The 19,127-nt window shown below is 45.1% G+C and overlaps 1 protein-coding gene across 1 annotated transcript; it reads left to right on the plus strand.

The window, feature by feature from the left end:
* Positions 1–10,993: 10,993 nt before the first annotated feature.
* Positions 10,994–17,325, plus strand: LOC308668383 (zinc finger protein ZIC 4-like; the record flags this gene model as incomplete). Its single annotated transcript, XM_081328255.1, has 2 exons — positions 10,994–12,203; positions 16,868–17,325. The coding sequence occupies 2 exons, from the start codon at positions 10,994–10,996 to the stop codon at positions 17,323–17,325; spliced, it is 1,668 nt and encodes a 555-aa protein (XP_081184381.1).
* Between the last annotated feature and the right edge of the window lie 1,802 nt (positions 17,326–19,127).

Raw genomic sequence — 19,127 nt, forward strand, 5'->3', positions numbered from 1 at the left:
AGAAGACAGAGCAGGAGAGCTGAGTCTTCGGAATGCAGGGCAGCCACTTAAAAGCCAGCCCAAGACTTCAACCTTCATGGAAGAATGCCGCCTAAAAATGACAGCCTGGTTGCTTTGTTTCTCCATTTGTTTATTTCTCCGGGTTGGAGGGGGGAGAAGCTGCTGAGCTAGAAACTCCATTTCTGCCTGTGTGCTTGTGCGCGCTGTGTGTGTGCAAGCATTGTGGGTTGTAGAAGTGATCAAAAGTGGGATTTGTGGCATGTTCTCTGCAGGAAACGAGAACTGCTCCAGTTCAAAGCCACATGCACCAACGTGACATATAAGCCATTAAAATACCGTTTTATTTCTATTTCATCGTGCATTTCTTAACTATTTCCAGAAAGCAAGAAATGAAGAAATGAAGGGTGAACTTTCCGATGAAGCACCCAAGAGGACTTCTGGTTTGATCCACCCGCTGCCCACCGACCTAATTTTCTCCCCGCCCCAGCCTCTACTCCCATCTCCCTGTTTTTCGCTCTATTATTATTACATTCTCTTATTTGTTGTCAGTCCGGGCTTGGTAGACAGAAATGAAGGGATCCCGCTTTCAACAGGTGGAGTGGGGTAAGTGATTAAGATGGGAGAAGGTGAAGAATGGGAGATGGGGATAATTGGGAAACACGGATTCCAATCAGCTTCTGTCAGGTCAGGGGGGGGCATTTTTCACTTTTCAAAGGGTCTGCGTGGGCACACCTGAGTTTAGGAAGCTTCTCTTCCTCTCCCTGTCACACACACACACACACACACTAACACACCCACACCCTATACCGCCCTGAGTCCTTCGGGAGAAGGGCGGTATAGAAATTGAATTGAATAGAAATTGAATAAATGAAATGCACCCAGGAGTCTTGACCATTCTCGGGCACGTGGGTTATGGGTTTAGTACCAATTCCTTTACTGGAGACTGTTTTACAGGTAAGCTATCCATATCCTTACAGCTGAAGGCGGGAGGGGGGCTGAGCGTGGGTGGGGGATTGGAATGATATTCTTTTTTTCCCGCACCCCCCCCCCCCCGGGCCAGATGATCAGGACTTTTTGAGCAAGCCTTTTCTCACGCTGCCTTGCCGCGGGAGCTGGCGCGTCTGGTGCTGATCTCCAAAGACGCCTCTTACAGGATAGCAGACAATAAACCAGCCGGTTGCGATAGAGCGGCGGTGGCAACTGAAAAGCCGGTTCCTAACGCTCGGAAATGCCTCCTTGTGCTCTTTACAGAAATGTGGGGTTTTCTTATACCGGTCAGCAACTCTCCTAGTTTTGTCTCGGGCAGGAAATGCTTAGGAAGCAACAAGAGACGGACATTGATTTGGTCAGTCCAGGTCTTGCCCTTGGGAGACTCAGCACCGGCTTCTCCCGTTCTCCAGCGCGGGGACGAGGGACTTAACCCGATCTGCGGGGAAAGATTCATAACTGAATCTTCCACTTAAGGCGTTTTCCTTAAGGGAGCGCTGAGCCTTTAAGAGAACTAAGTAGGATTCCTCTAAAACAATGACCCCCCCACCCCACCCCACCCCCCAAATACATACACTCTTTCAACCCAGACCTCCTTTGGGGTCTGGCCTTTCCTTCCCAGTAGCGAGAAAGGTGAAGTCCGCTTCATTTCCTTGGCTACTGTTGATCATGTAGTTAATCAGTTTGGATAAGTGTTGAAGGCTCAAGCTCTTGAAGTGGCCGGCTTTGGAAACACCCTGGAGGTTGACCTCTGACCTGCGACCGGGGAACATGTGCCAGGCCCACAGTATAGGGAACAATGACTTGAGTGTGCAACCTCGGGAAGGTGGGGGTGAACATTGACTTGCTTTTCCTTTCAAAGGACTACTAGTCCTACCTGATTTCCTAAACGGCCTTGGTAGAAGCAGCTGCTGAGGCCACTCTACTAGTTTGCAAAGCTCTTGGAATATGGATCTGGACTTCCTTCCTTCCCCTACAAGACTAATAAAAATTTCAAATGAATTGGATTCTTGGGGGTATACCTTCTCTGGAAACTCTTTTTGATTTTGCTTTGCTTCAGTTAGCTTTTTTTTTCTTTCTTTCTTTTTTGGAAGGAAATTATCATTTCAAATGAACATGGGACATCTATGGGAGGTGATACTGCATCTGTGCTGCAGCTTTCCCAAGCTGTAGTGCCGCTCTTTAAGAGTGAATTAGCTAAGAAGGGAAAGAAAGGGAGGAGGTAGGAAGAGCAGTTTCTCCTGAGGTTCTAGAGGTTCGGTGGAATCTGTAATAGCTTCGCAAGAGGTTCATTGGAATGATTGGCTACCATCAAGAATCAAGTTACCAGCAAGTAGTTGCTTACAGCTAAACTATTTTTTTAGCCTGAAAATAGAAGTGGGGACTATCTAGCCCGTAGTAGAAACTACACTTATTAAACACAGGTGTCATCTGTGCCAGAGACCCAATTCATAGGAACCTCAAGTCTTACTCCATCACATTTTCAGAATTTTGGTCAAAGTAAGAAAGAAAACAAAAAAATCAAGAGTAACAGCAATCCTCCTTCATTGATAATGAAGGCAATGCATTAGAAACTCTCTGTGGGGGGAATTTCTGTTACACAGATCCTCAGATTAAGCCCTCTTTAAAATCTTTTATTTTGGGAGAAAAGTGTGTTTGAAAATTATAAAGTGAAGTGTTAATGAATTAGTCAAGAGATAGTTCAGTCTTCTTTTAAATACCGTAACAAACCTCCTTTAGTACACCCTTTTGAGTCTTATTTCAGCTTTGTTCACATTATTGCAAGGTAATTATAATCTTAAATTTCTTTTGATATTTGAACAAATTTAACTACATTATAGCTTTAGGTGTAGTACGATTGATGTTTTCTTTTACATTATTCCAGTGCTTGTATAACTGATTACAAGTGAGTTCAAACTTAGAAGTTTGAGAAAAGCCTTCTAATTAAAGTGTCAACTGTAGTATTGGTATATAATATTTCCACTATAGCACCGATCTTTTTAAACTATAGCCCACATAGAAACCTGATATGTCTTCTTCATATATGTGATTCTGATGAAATAGCATTCCTTAACTTGTCTACATTTTGCCTCTATATTCCATATCTACAAAGAGGTCTTTCTGTAGCAATGCAGTCCATGAAGTCATGTCTTCTAGCCATTTTGTGTGTGTCACTATTGCATGCAATTACTTCTTCATATTTGCCACTGGTGATAAATGTTAGAATGTGTCTTTGAATTTTTTTAAAGGCATCTCTTTAAATCTGGGCCTTTGCAGATGAAGCCCTGTGCCTAGCACAGGCAGCCATGGGTTCCTCCTTTGAAATGCAGAGACAAGCGGCAGCTTTAACGTACCTCAGCCATTTTGATGGTATTTCATTTAAACCTGAGAGAGTATCTTTGATTCAGAGGGTTTTGCAAATGAGACCGAGTTTAATATTGGCCCTGAAAAGTCCATAAACAATGTAGCCATGTTGGTGGTAGGGCTTCTTAATTTTCTGCCAGGAGGAGTGGATCAGATCAAAGGAAAACTGGGGGGGGAAAACTCCTTTCCTATTTCTCTCTAAATCATTCCTAGACCTGCTCTGTAAAATATGTTCAAACTTTTTAAATGTTTAATTGTAAGCTGGTTCTCCCTCTTCCCTCCCTCCCTCCCTCTTTCCTTTATTTCTGCCGTATTTTGTAGACACAAAGACTGAGTTCCAAAACAATGTGAGTCTTTTATTCTGGGTGGGGGAAAAAAGGAGATTTCACGCCATTCTCAAATTATTTATCACTTGCACATAAGACAGCCACTTCTTTTTTTTCTTCTTTTTAAAAAAAAAAAATACTACTCCTCTTTCCTGAACAGGAACCAAATCAGAAAATAAAGCACTACATTCACCTTGAAATGAGGAAAAGAAAACGATTTTACAGGAACCTTCTGGAACGTTCAAGTAAGTTAAAATATGATTTCTTATACTTGCCTAAGCATAGCTCAGCTGCACAGTATCCCACCAACTCCCTTTCGGTACGTTCAGATGTTCTAGAATGTACCTTTGGCCCCAGTTAAACTACATTCCCTGAGCCTCTGATTGTACTGTCACATTATGCTATGACATATTCATCTTGCATTCATTAATGGATGATTTGATTGGAATGAGGTTTGACATGTATTTGGATCTTATTAAAAAAAGAAGACTTTGATCTTGGAGATTGGCTTTACGTAATATATATCATTCTTAGCTGCCACATCAGCCTTCCACAATGTGGTAGCTTTCCAGTGTCCACCATGAGAGGACTTAAGCAGAGTATTGACTGACATTTTATGTGACAGGAATATTTTAATCTGGAGGGAATGGATTAAGTATTCTATTTGAAATTAGCATCTGATTGGGCTGGTCTTGGTTATTTCAGCGGAAGGGAGGAAGGAAGGAAGGAAGGAAGGAAGGAAGGAAGGAAGGAAGGAAGGAAGGAAAGAAGGAAGGAAGGAAGGAAGGAAGGAAGGAAAGAGAAAGAAAGAAGCTCTATGACCTTCCCAAGGGAATAACCATCTCTACCTGACTTCTTCATCCTTCCTTGTTAACCCACTTAGATGTAAAAAAAAAAATACCCAACAGTAATAAATAGGAAAGGAAAAGAAAGAGAGAGAGGAGAGGAAGCTTTAACTCTCTTTTCTTTCCAAAAAATCTTCTTTTTTCAATAAAGACTGGGCCAGCATTTCATCCCATATTATTTCTCTGCCCTTCTAAGGCCTTTACAAAGTCATAAAAATCCTCCCCCATACTGTCTTCTGGTGAGAGTAATGGGGTAAGTTCCTAGTCTTTCTTACAGTCTTGCCCAGGAAGCATGGATTTCCGTCTGTATTGTGTTCTTAGAACCCATAGCAACTCAGTTAATCCCCACCGAACATGAGATTTGAATGGGTTGCTACTCTTGAAATCATTGGCATGACATGGAGTGTTGAAAGTAGGAATTTCCATTGAACTGAGTTTGGATTCAGGTTACCTTTATTTTATTATAAATTCTCACATAACTACTGGATGATAAAAGTAAAATTTCAGGAGAGGGAGGACGCTGTGATTTTAAAGGAAAAGCGAGCAGGGGGTAGGGATGGCAGTGCTGCATGGAAATTCTTTCTTCACAAAACTTTCCTTCTTCATAAGTGATGAAGACCTCCACTGAAAAGGTCACCCCTTCCCTACACAGATTCATTGACCCGTCAGAGAGACAGATATAGAACTGCGGGGAAAAGTTTCTGAGGGTCTCAATTGCCCAGAGAATCTGGCTGTTTTAACCAAAAGTTAAAAGGTCAAATTCTGCTAAGCAGCTACAGCCGAACCAGAGATGGGGTAAAAGAAAGCACGGAGCCTCCATATTTCCAAAGCTGTCTTTCTTCCGATGGGAAAGACAACAAGGTCGCAGAATAAAATGTTTTCTGTTTGTCTCAGAGATCTAGTGTTGCTTACCCAGGAGAGCTTGGGCAAGCGAGAGTCCTTGAGTGACTCAGAGGACACCACCACACAAAACTGCCAATGGGCTAACTCCTTCCTCCCTGCCCTCTGCCACCCTCTTTGAGTGGAAACGCAACCTTCTGCCTCTACCAGAGAAGAGAAATGGAAGACACTTGGGGTATAAGGATTGGGCTTCCCTCCCTTTTCCCCTCCCCCCCCCAACAGTGATCTTTACAAACTTAAACTGAACCCTGACTTGAAAGGAAGAACACATCTTAATCAGTTGGTGACAGAGGTGGGGGGGGGAGAGAAAAAGAATTCAGTCCTCTCCTGCAAACCTACAGGCCTCACTACAGGCTGGGTCAGTGGACGGGAAAGCCCTTAATGGCCTACTTTCTGAGGATCTAAGTGGATTCCGAAGAAAGCCGCCGAAATTCATCAACTTTGTAAATGGCATTCGTTTCATTTACACCAGTTGGTGTACAGCCCACCGGAAAGACTTTCACCGAGCCCGGACTCTTGATTAGATAGCCTTTGCTTTCCAGACATTTCGACTCTTTGCTACCCACCACCTCCAGCACCTCCAGCCACTCAGCCCCGCGGCGCGCCTTCAGTTATTCGCACAGATCACCAGGCTGCGCTTCAGCCGGAGCAATTGCCGAACACCCCCGCGCACAGACACACACACGTCTCCCCTTCGGTTGTAGCCTTAGTGGGGTCGGAGGGGCGACCTATCGGGAGCTGAAGCAGCCAGGAAAAGGACCCACAAGCTTCCCGCTCTCCTTGCTCCTTTCTTGGAGGCCCTTGCCAAATTTTCAGCAACCGGGCCCGCGACGAAAGAGAGAGGACGCCTGAGGAAAGCTGGAAAGAGGCGAGGATTTCTTCCCAGGGCCTCTCGCAGGCCTTGCAGCTGCGCCCCTTCAGTGGGAAGGAAATGAATCCGAACTCACTGGAGCTGGCAGCAAAACAGCCCGCTTGCCTTGGGGATATTAAAATCCTGCTTCTGGCTAATGGCCGTGATAACGCAACTAGGCGTTATTCTTGGAAAGGACGGCTCTCCTTGTCATCAAGTTCCTCCGTTCCAGTATTTATATTAGAAGCGGAATCTCTCCTCTCAGGGCTATGAGAGTCTTAAAATATAGGCTGTGTGTGTGTGTGTCTCTCTCTCTCTGTGTGTGTGTGAATACCTGCCAACCGGATTTCTGTAAGTGTGTGGAATCTCGAGCTCTGCTGCAGCTCTTAAGGTCATCCTAATTTCTCCGGTTCAGAGATAGATTGGCCACACAATTGCAGAGCTCAGACATTGTCTTGGGCATTCTGCGGGATAGCAAGGCAACTTTGTTCAGGACCTCCTCTTTTGTTTTGTTTTTTTCTCCGCCTTCTGATCTTGTGTACCACAACCCTCCCTTTCTGCTCTCCTCCCCCCCCCCCAACATACAGATATGTCTCCCAAGGTACACAACAAACGCTAGGAGTGAGAGCACTAACTTCACCTAATCTAATGAGAGATACACCATGGGCCATTTCTTTTCCATTGGATTCACGGAAGGCGAGGGGGGAGTGGAGGGGAAACCCCTGTGAGAAACCTCGGGGTTTTAAGTAAGAGCGGATAAAGCCATTAGCGTTTGACAAGAAGCCATGCCAATATTTTAGAATGGCCTAAGCCAACCGATGGTAATATAGGGGCTTTTTAAAAAAAAATGATAAAGTGTTCCAGATGTTTTCTCTCTTGACTGAAGACTGTCAGGATTGAAGGATGTCAAGTATGTAGAGATGAAGTGATTGTAAGGAGGGGTGAGAAAAACAGCTTTATTTGGAAATCCCACTCAGTATCTTTGTAAGTAACCAGCCTACCAGAATCTTGCTTCCTGTAACGTTTTGGGGTTGGTGGTTTTTTTTTTTTTTTGCCGTAACCTTATTCAGAGACAGTCAAGGATAGGAAAGGAAAAACGCGAAATGTTTTTGGCTTAAGGCAAAAGCGACTATCAAAGGAGAGTTATCTTGAATGGCTGGGGGTGTTAGATTGTCTACTAAACATGTTATGTAAGGACAGTTAGCTGAGTCCAAGACGGGTAACTTTTCAGCTCCTTGGGGCATAAAAGTGTGTGTGTGTGTTTGCATTTGTGTAAAATATCGATTCTGCTGCCTTTCAAAATACCTGGAGTTACAACCCGAACAAAATCGGTCAGAACAGAACTATATCTCTGCTTTAGATGAAATATAATAAAAACAATTCTCCTCGGATTATTATCTGTGAGGACTTCTAACATTTAAACTCAGAATTCCAAAGATTCTCAAGAGCCTATTAGAAAGATTTTGCCAGGAAAATATATAGACGTATTTCCTAATTTGTTTGACTGCTTACCTGAAGTTGCTCGATAGTGGCTTTATCAAGGAATGGCTAAAAGCCCTTGGAAACAAGGCACAAAAATAAGCTATCAGTTATAAAATAGCTTTAGATATATTGGAAATTTGTGTGTTTTCAACTGAATGGCTGGAATTATTTCACAGCAAAGTGAAGCATTGTATGATTTGTTAGAAATATTTTAAACATTGTGTGATAACATGTTCATGGTACCATGGTAACTAAAATTCTGTGATGGTGAGAGAAAGAAATATATATGCTTGAATCCAAAGTTTTGCTACTTGACGGATTTTCTTCATCTCTACCACTATTTTTTTCCTGTTACTTGAATTTAATATGCTTTTTATTATTTCATGAGTGGATACTATCTTGGGTGGTGTAAGTACTTTCACTGCAGTTCACTCGAAGTCCTTGTTGTTTTATGGGGGGGGGGAATCCCGCTAAATTCAGTGGAAGTAACTGGAATGAATATCAGGCTGGCATTTGAAGAGTCATTCTCACTGACCCTCAGGACATTTGCACAAAGGAGCTGAGTGAACCGTGAGATTATCAGAGAATTATTTTTAAATGTTATTTAAATGTTATTTATCCAGAGCAGGACAGAAAGCGAGGAAGATCACATGTTAAAATTACACATATCTTACCATTTGTTTTGAAACGCGAGATGGATAAATAGGGCTCATTATAAGATTTCCATTGGAAATTCACGTACCTGAGTGTAGAGGAAATCAAACGTGTGAAGAAATGCAGATAGCTGAGCTGAATTTAAAAATATAGAGGGGAGGGGATGAATCCCTTCCATCTGAGTAGGCTTACTCTAACGTAATGGTTACCTCCTCGATTTGGGGCTGTGAAGTTAAAGACAGAATTCTGGAAGCACCATGATAAGGACAGCGGGGGAGGGGGGGAAGAGAGAGGGGGATCCTGAATTGAGAAAAATCAGGATAAACATTTCTCGGAAAGGTTCCAAGGCTTTAAAAAGACTAAGGCATCCCGGCATTTATTATTTTCATCACAGACCCAATAACATTACAGTCATTTTCCACCTCTCTTTTGCCAGGAGGGCATAGTAAGCATAACTTTTGTCTGCAATCTACAGGTTGCTTAATTTCACAGCTCCCTGCTCCATTCACACGATTATTGTTATTCCCCTAACTAAATGTGAGCGGTTGCCTATGAGAGAGAGGGGGAATAGATCAATACAAATTCCTCCCCCTCCCATTTCCAACCCACACCAGTACTTCCAAGGGATGGATATTGAAACTTCTTAAGTTCCAGTAAACTTCCCGAAACGATCCACAAGATTGGACTTGACTACTGTTGGAGTCACTTGCAAGTAGTGGCTCAGTTTAAAAATAAAGCAAATGATGCCAGGATGGAAAACAGGGTGCCTGGGGAAAAAAGGCTACGAGTATTGTTGTTACGGGGTTGTTGTTGTTTTTTTTTCAAAGGCTCGGCCCTCTGGGCTGCCAACAAGTGTTAGAAATCTAAATAACTGTTTGCCCAGCTCTGCTTCTCAAAATAATTTCTGAACGCAAAACCCTGTCTTTTCCTCATTGTACCCATTTATGTTGGGAACGGGCCCCCTCCATATCTGCGTGTACCATAAATTATCGGTAGTCAGTCTGGGGGCGGAGGGGGGGGAAACGGCCCAAGTTTGGAAAGGATCTTCTTCTAATCTAAAGCATCTTCTGAGAATTGCATAAAGAAAACGCCGTGTACATCCTCAAGATCTAGCACGTTCTGGATGCTTGATTGATATCGCTTATCGCCCCCGGTCTATTGGGGAATGCCGAATCGGAGCCCGTTGCCCGAAGCCATTTCTAAGCGGGGCGGCTCTAGGGCAGAGAACGGGAGCTGAGGCGAGCTTGTAACGTCTTGGCGAAGCCTTCCCGGGGCTCTCTCGCTCTTTCTCTCTCTCCCTCGCTCTCTCTTCCGTATCTCTTTCCGTGCGGTTTGGCCTGGCTCGGATTTCTTTCCCACTCCAGCCCAACAGACTGGAAGTTTTGAAAGAAGCCGCGCCGCGCCTGGCTCTCTTCTCGGCCCCCCTCCATCTTTGTGGCAGGAAAGAACCGCGAACTACCCTTGACGTTAGCCTGGAGCCAATCAGGCCCTTCGGCCGGGAAGGAGACTCCGCTCTCGGCTCTCCATTAAACCGTCTGCTGGTTAAGAGGGTGGCTGGGGACAGAGGCCTGGCGAGGGGGGATGGGGGGGGGGAGAACCGTGAAGACCTCATCTGCGAGCGCAAATGAGAACTCCAAAGGCTTGAACCTCGCTCCGAGCAACTCGGGGGGGCAGGAAAACGGGGCGACACTAAGCAGTGGATCGGGGACTACCAGCGGGCGCAGGAAAAAAAAATGGGAAAGACCAAAGCCCCCAGCCGACCACCAGCCAGCCTCGCCTTTGCTAACTCGCAGCCGCTGTCGTGGCACTTTGCTCCTCAACAATTGCTCAAGAGCGCTGAACGGCACCGGGACCCTTTTGACTTGGGCCGGATCCGTGTTCCGGTCACTTTTATTCTGTTAATTAAAACGCAGATGAAAACTATCTGCGGGGAGGAAAACACAAACAGCAAACCGGCCGGAGGAGGGAGGAAAAGCGCAAAAGGGTCTTTTGGAAATTACCCACCAGCACCGCGCACGCGCAGATCTCCTTGTATCCTCTTCATCCCTCCCCGCCCTTTTCCACCCCGCTCCTTCCTAAATCTTTTCAGACTTCAGAGGGGACCTGTCATCGCTGACGTCGGTCAGGCAGCTCCGGCCAATCAGCGGCCGCCCTGATTGTTTAAGCGCTCTGGGTTGGAGCTGAATCTACGAAGCTCTATTCAGTAGCCTCCCAACGTCTTGCTGCTGCCTCTCAAAGCATATGGGATTCCACGTAGGCATTAAAAAACAAGAAAAAATATATTCCCCCCCCGAAAAAAAAGGATGGGGAAGGGAGAGGGGAAAAATAAAGAGAGGGGAGAGAAAAAGAAAGGGGGAGCAAGAAGAAGAAGCAAAACCCAAACAAAGCCAAATAGTGGAGACCGAGAGATTGGGAGGGAGGGAGGAAGGGAGAGAGGAAAACTTTCGGAAAAGTTTTTTTTTCCACCGCTGGCTTTCTCCCTCTCTCCCTGCCTTTCAGGCGCTCTCCCTCGCTCCCCCCCCCTCCCCGCTGTCAGGTGACTTTTTAGAACTGTAGAACCAAGTGAGCTTTGGGGGAAGCCAGGAATGGGGTCGGCGGCACTTTCCAAGCGGAACACCGCGCTGAAATTAGTAGGCTTGGCAGGGGATCCTCATCCTCATCCTCCTCACCGCCATCACCACTCCCCTCAGAGCATGACAGGCTTCGCCGGGGATCCCCATTCCATCGTTCCCACGCGCCCTGGGGAGCACACTGGAGAATCCCGCCTCGGTCTGTGTCCATTCCGGTCAGAACACATGGGACACCACCATCACCATCTTCATCACCATCACCGCCATCACTCTCCTCCACCACCACTACCACCTCATCACCCAGCGGCCCTTAAGCTCTGTGCTGACCCTCAGCCTCAGCCTCGCCATCCCGTGACAGGCCAAGCCGAAGTGGTCCCGCGTCCAACTGGAGCGTTGGGCCCGGCGCAGTCAACCACAGTCCCTTACGCGATCCCTCACCCAAGCCAGGCTCTAACCGCAGGTAGAGATTTATTCCTGCGCGGGGATCTGACTGCCCCCGGCATGCCAGGGTTCTCTTATCCACACTCTGCTGCTCCAAGTTCTCACCACGGAATATTTGTCTCAACAACAGGTAGCTACCCCGGACACCATGCTCCCCACCACCACCACCACCTCCACCATCATCACCACCACCACCACTCAGAAGTCGGGACTCATCCGCTCCTTACTGGACTCCATCACCATGAGCAACCTCCCCATGGACCTCCAGCTGGCCATCTGAACGGACAGATCAGGCTGGGACTACCTGGAGAAATGTACGCCAGGTCTGAGCCTTTCACTCCAGGACCCATCTCCCGGACCGATCCCTTCGCGGCTTCCTCCTTCCACGGCTACAGTAGCATGAACCTGAACGTGAATCTAGCGTCCCACCATGGCCCGGGGGCTTTCTTTCGCTACATGAGGCAGCCCATCAAGCAAGAGCTCATCTGCAAGTGGATTGAACTGGATCAGACTCCCAAGAAATTATGCTCGAAAACTTTCACCACCATGCACGAGCTGGTGACTCACGTCACGGTGGAGCACGTTGGCGGTCCCGAGCAGTCCAACCACATCTGCTTCTGGGAAGAGTGTCCCAGGGAAGGGAAGCCTTTCAAGGCCAAATACAAACTGGTCAACCACATCCGCGTCCACACGGGGGAGAAGCCTTTCCCGTGCCCTTTCCCGGGATGCGGCAAAGTCTTCGCTCGGTCGGAAAATCTCAAAATCCACAAAAGGACGCACACAGGTCAGTATAGGTTGGTCTTGCTCCATTACTGTTGAGTCCAGAGATCTGCTGATGCACGTGCTCTTCTTCTTCCTCCTCCTCATCCGCGTCTTCCTCCCCTCCCCTGTCCTCCTTAGTTTCCCTCTAATTATACTTAGAATTAATTAAAGCTACAGTAGTTCAGTAAACCCTGAAGAAGAAGTTTAGATTTTTGCTTTGTTTTTGTAGCCTTTGCATGTGTGTCCTTGTATGTGTCTGGGAAGGAAGGAAGGAAGGAAGGAAGGAAGGAAGGAAGGAAGGAAGGAAGGAAGGAAGGAAGGAAGGAAGGAAGGAAGGACCACAATTTAGGCTTTTTTTGTGGTTGGGGAGGAGGGAAAGAAATTCCAAAGCCCTTCCAAGAAATATATCCAATATATCCAATCTTGGTGCAGGAACTTGAAAATTAAGAACAGACAAAGGAAGCTGCAAGTTGTCTAGGCAGTTGTGAGTGATGTCGCTGTGCCTTCCTTGTGAGAAAAACACAGCTGCACAGTCCAATCTTTTTGTTTGGGACAAGAAGCCCTGAGGATAGTCCCCCCAATGCACTTTACTTCTTTAATGTTTGTATGTTTGCAAATATGAGGCGGTTCAATTTTGGAACCTGAGAAGTTGGAAATGATGGCAGGAATGTGCCTGGATTGAGGGTGGTGACGATTCAGTGCTTCTGGGCTGCCCATTTGAAAAGGTCACTGGACAGCATTCTATGAGAAGTCTACATTAGAAACTTCGGAGTTTTTCTTCCTCTGGTTAACATGAAAAGGCGAGATGTCCAAATGAGACAATCTTGCAATATTTATGTTTGATCCCAGTCTGCCACAAAAGCCTTTAGAGAGAATAAATTGAAACTTAGAAAGTTTTCACACTTCCAGACCCTCCCCATGAAGCCTTACACTGTAAATGAGATTGGCAGCCAGTGTCTGTAATTTTGATGACTTCACCACAAAATATCAAATAAACCTTTTTGGAAAATTTAATCCTTTTCAGGATATAGTTTCACACTGCACTGTCTCCCATGTGTTTCCCTTTCTACTGGGCAACACTATAGAAATGACTAATCCTACCATAAGATTTTCTTACAACTCAACATTGCTAGGTTATTCCTTTCTTCTCTTCTGCCACTGTAAAGCCTCTTTGCTTTAGCAGTTAAATGGCTTTGCTCTCCCCTTCTTTATTCCCATCTTATCTTTAACCATATAATGACATTTTTGTTAGAAGATTTATATTATTTGGAATATTTAACCCTCCATAACAAATAATAATCAAAGCATCTTCATGTAGGTAAGTTGGAAGCCATTAAAGAAAATACTTTATTCTTCAATCATGGTGTCTTTTTAAATAAGCAAACTTTTAGTGCCCTTTCACTGCCTTCTCTTTTGAAGTCTCTGAAGCAGAAAATGCTCAATTTCTTGTAAATTTGACCTACAGCAGTGCAGTTGAGCCCATGAGAAAGATGCCAACTTATAGGTTTATGACATGATGCAATCTTTTGCCTGAGCTTCCCACATAATTTTCTTTTAAAGAGAATGGTGGTGTAACCAAGGCCTGATTGCAGAATCATACTTTACGTTGACTACCCTAACTTGAAATTCTCAAACCCAAATATGTCTAAAATAATAATAGACCTTCCAGGAAATTATTCATGGAGAAAATTCTGGATTTGCAAGGGAAAAAATGCTTTTGTCCAGTATTAACTATGTTGTATTTCCTAGCACGGTAGAAAGAAGCAGATTTCTGGAACAGAGGGCAAGAGAGAAAGAAAGAGACAGGTGGAGAGAATGAATTCCCAATAGAGTGGCACAATGAAAAAAACAACAGAGAAAGCAAAAATCACTTCCTTACCATTAGAGCTGGCCAGGGACATTTGTAACCAAGGAGGATTTTAGGCCACAGTAAGGAAGGTCTGTTTTAACTTGTAATTTATAGCAGTAAGCCTGGCAAAATAGATCTTCCTCCGCCTTCCCTTCCCCCTCGAGAATTTTGCAAAGACTTTAATCCAGTCCCAGTGTTGGAAGGATTATGCTAAAATCTCCATGCTGTACGTCTTGCACTCAGCAGCCAGGCCTGTGAGAGCTACAAGTGGGGGTTAGAAGATGGCGGTGCAAATTCCATAGGGCTTGCATGCATGCCCCTGTGCCCCCAACTTCAATGCTCTCCTTCTCCCCACCCACCACCAACTTAGAAAAAGGAAGCTTTCAAAGAAAGGCCAGAAATGGATTTTTTTTCTCTCTTGTTTGAATAACACATACTTGTGTACAGAAAACAATAATTTATTTTAGTCCAGAGCACAGATGCTGGCTGACCTGTTTGTGGAACCAGTAGCAGCCTGCAGTAAGGATCCACTTTTTTTCTCAAATCAGCCCGTGTGTTCAAAGCCAGCTTTTAGTTTTGGTTTTGGTAGAGGAGTGAAGGCCAGCCTTATTACCTGAAGGCAACTCATTCTCCCTCCTTTGGCAGGAGGGTTTACGGCAGAGTCACAGAGTCGTTCCCCTGGGCCTCTTAACTTCCAGCTTGCTTGCACTGCATTACATGGATCTCCTTGATTTGTTATTTCAGCTGAGCAGGGGAAGGTCAAACTGTTTCTGTACAAGGAACTATAATTAAAATGCTTAAAGAGCCATCAAAATATAAGATCTTTCCTTTAATTTCTCTCCCCTCTTCTCCCTCCCCCTCCCCATTCATCGGCAGGCCAATACAAAATTCATGAAAGGGAGAAAACATTTTGTCATGCTCTTCTTTGCAAAAGCCATTATTTTCTCTTATGGACCAAGAATAATATTTCAATTTTTACCACTATTCTGGAAAATCAGCAGCCCCAACAGTTTGATGCTGGGAGTTTTGTAGTTATTTTCTTTAAACCTTGCAATCATTAGAGCCATTTTGTTTCAAAAGGCAAATGGGTCCTCAGTGATTTTTCCCCCCCATGAACAGTTGTTTTAAAAACCAGTTAGCTTTTTATATTGGACATTTGAAAAGGATTTCTCATTTTAAATGATGCTTTGCCTTGAAGTCAAAATATATGATCTCAACTCTTTCAGAAATTATCTTTAAGACATGCTGTAGACACACAAATCACACACATATCACTAATTATACTTTTAGAAAACAGGATCTGGTTTTTCACCCCTTATTTCAATTATATCTTTATTATCATTTTCTGCCCCTCTCTACCTGCCCACTGTCAAATAATATACCCATGTCCAACGGAAACTTCAGAGCACGTGACTGCAACATCCTGGACTTTCTATTGCTCACTCAGTTTTTTTGTGCCTAAAACAGTCCTTTTCCAGGGCACTGGTCTTTTCTGCCATCTCTCCTTCCAACAGCACTTTCCCTCCATTTATCCAGTATATGGTATTTAATATTACTATCCTAATACTGATCTGTTGGGCTTCATGAAAGCTTTGCATTGTCCTCAGTGCTCTCTACCATCCCCTTTCTTATCTAAGGCATATATTCCCCATGCTATTGTTTACAGCAGATCTTCATCAAAAACTAGACACCCATACTGTGAAGTTCATCCTGGCTTTCACAAAAATAAAATAATGCTGTAGTGAACCCTTTAAATTTGGGGGCATTGTTATGTATTAAAGTGGCAAGCAATCAGAAATATCTGACTTGTTATTTGTCAGATTTTAGAAAATATTTCACAACCTTCAGAGGAATTAAAAGAAGCCAATCTTGAAAAAAAAATATACAGCCTGATTTTGAAGAAGGACAACCCTCATTATCCCAGAGTAGCATGCCAACAAGCACACATACTTAAACACACACTCGCAGACATATTTGCAGGAGGCAGGGCACATAAGCTGTTCCAAAAGGTTGGGTTTCCTTCTGGCCTTTTGTCAGTACAGTATTGCATCCCAAACCAAATGTAAATTACACTTTCCAGGGAAAGCCAAATAATATGTTTCCTGTCTGATTGTGAATATATAAGTGCATGGCTGGAAGCATACGGGGTTACTTGGTGGAAGTGTGAAAGGTGAAAGAGAGGCATACCACCTGAAGACTGTGATCTTTGTTTATGAATTTTGGGTATGACCAGCTATGTACTGTAGCTATTTCTAAAACAACAGAAACCTAGCTGATGCCATTTGTAAGGGCAACTAATGGTGCATTTGGGAAGGAAGACTAGAGGATAAGGGGATTCTGGAAAAGATTATGATCTGCAAACTCGGTGAAAATAGTCAACCTGGTTGCCTTCAACACACTGTGTTGCCACCATCTTGACTTTTTTGACTATACCCTGCTGTCCGGAAAGGGGAATTGTCTTGCTTCACAGCAGCCTTTTCTCTGCGAAAGGAGAACATGCATACTTCTTATGGGAGGGAGGCAACGATAACCCCGCAATTCCACCATAAGAGGGCCCGGTTGGTTTTAGAGATGATCTTGAATCCCGGCACCGGAATATCCGGCGCCTTTTCCAGAAGGGAAAAGTCTTCCCCGAAGCTCAATGGTTGAAAAGGACTTGAAGGAAGTGGGTTGAAAAGGACTTGAAGGAAGTGGGGTTACCGCAGTAAATGGTCTCTTTCTACCCCCCCCCCCAACCACCCCCCCAAAAAAAGATTATGCCTCCCCTCTTTTCCGGACGACCCCTTCCCTCCCGGGCCGTTCTGCCAAGTCTCCCAGGACTGCCTCTTTCTTTGCAGGCGAGAAACCCTTCAAATGCGAGTTCGAAGGCTGCGAGAGACGCTTCGCCAACAGCAGCGACCGGAAGAAGCATTCCCACGTGCACACCAGCGACAAACCCTACAACTGTAAAGTGCGGGGCTGCGACAAGTCGTACACCCATCCCAGCTCGTTGAGGAAGCACATGAAGGTCCACTGCAAATCCCCACCTCCCAGCTCCGGCTACGAGTCGTCCACCCCCTCTTTGGTCTCCCCCTCGTCCGACTGCGGCCGGGACCCCCCTCAGCCGCCGCCGCCGCCCCCGCCGCCCCCGCCAGCCCCAGCGGCCTCCTCCACGCAGGGGGCAGCGAACCTGAGCGAATGGTACGTGTGTCAGAGCTCCGGGGCCAGCGGCATCCCGACGCCACCCAGTAACTCTCCTTCGCCCCACGCAGGAGAGGCCGCGTTCACAAACTGCGACCCCGGCCCCAATTATTAACGCCGTCTTGCTGTAGGACTGCCCGCCGCCAACCAGACCGCCGCCTTCTTTCCGAGCTCTTTCGGGACTTTGACCAGGGTCTTGGAGAAGGGGCGGAAACCGACCCGAGACTGGGGACCCCCCAACACCCCCAGCCCTACCCCTCGGTCCCCCCGTTCCTTCTTTCCCCTTCTCCCAGGCACCTTTGATCAGAATTGCTGCACTGGCCACCGGAGAGAAGACGCACTGTGGGGGGTGGGGAATAATGGGGGGGGGGAAAGACCTCCTCTCTGCTTTTTTATATTTATTATGGTGCCAAGCGCACAAGACGGCAGCTCCCCCCTGCCCCTTACGTCTTTTCCCACGACTTCATGGTTTTTGTTTGTTTGTTTTAATTATGAGTATTATTTCATTTTTCACTCCATTCTGAACTTGCTTGGATCGCTTTCTTCCCAACGTTTACAGAAGAGTCAGAGTTGACGCAGCTTTTTTGTATCAATGAACCAAAGTGTTTTCTTACGGATTTCTAGCTGTACAGTCGCGAACTTCGGTGCTGGTACCCTCGTGACAGTGTTTTTCTTGGATTCTTTTGTTCCCCAGTGGTTTTTGTTTTTACTTTTTCATTTAGACCGTCTCTCTCTCTCTCTCTCTCTCTCTCTCTCTCTCTCTCTCTCTCTCTGTGTGTGTGTGTGTGTGTGTGCGCGCGCGCGCGCGCATGTGCCGTGCGTCTGCTTTCTGGGAAAAGGGTTATCTATAAATGTTATTGGTTAGCCAACTATACACCGATTAATTAAATACTTTGATTAATTTAACAGCTCAGTTGACATTTTTTGGGGAGGAAAACCCCTCTTTACTGCCCTGACTTAACCAGTCTACTCTGCCCACTTGTTACTAATAAAACAGACCCAAGGGTGGCTTAATGATTTGTGGTACATTTTAATTTACAAAAGTAATGGATTTTAAATGCACAAACACATTCTCCTTTGTTCTCCCACTCCTGCTCCCAGTGTTATTTCTGTGAATTCTTGCAATTCCTTAGTGAGTGGAAAGTGAGATCCATATTAAAACGAGAGGGAGTTGTTACGAGTGACATCATTGTGCTGATTCTTGGATTGTCCAGAAATTCAACATGTAGATTTCCCCCCCAAGTGATGGAGTGGCAATTTTGTTTTGAAATGCACAAAGGTGATGTAAAATTATGTGGGGCTTTTTTTTGTAATGTTAAAAATAAATGTTTTTTTCTGAATCTCTAGCACATGAAGAGACTACTTCTGAGTCCTTATTTTTTTGCCCCTTTTTCTTATTTTCCAGCTGAGAGGGGCAAGATGGAAAAACAGAATGCATTCCAATTTGAGCATAGGGACAAAGCATCCTTGGGAAGGTTCAGTTACTTACACCAGGCCCTAAGGCTATCAGGTCATCCTAAGAGTCTTATATCATTTGCACATAATGTATTGTACTTCCAGTAGGGTTTCTGGGCTGTCCAGTTGATTCTGATCAATGCTATTAAAACAGGGCTCATTTTTCTGAAGGTGCACACTAGGATTTTGCTGCAATAGTTTCCATATGGACTATTCCCTCCATTTATGTAGTAAAGATATAAATTATGCAACCCTCCTCTGAATGATTCCTATTAAAAGCATCTGTGTTTTTCTACCTAGCGTCAGCAAAAATATTTTTCTGAACTTTTCATTTTGGGGTGCAGCCCAATAAGTCCTCTCGAATTCATTGGGAAATCCTACAAGAGTGTGAACATGTAGGACTTATATCCAAAACCCAGACTGGGTGTAATTTACATTTTTGCATTTCTACAGCTTCTCAGT

The sequence above is a fragment of the Vipera berus genome, assembly GCF_964194415.1.
Source record: "Vipera berus genome assembly, chromosome: 5".
NCBI classification, from domain to species: Eukaryota; Metazoa; Chordata; class Lepidosauria; order Squamata; family Viperidae; genus Vipera; species Vipera berus.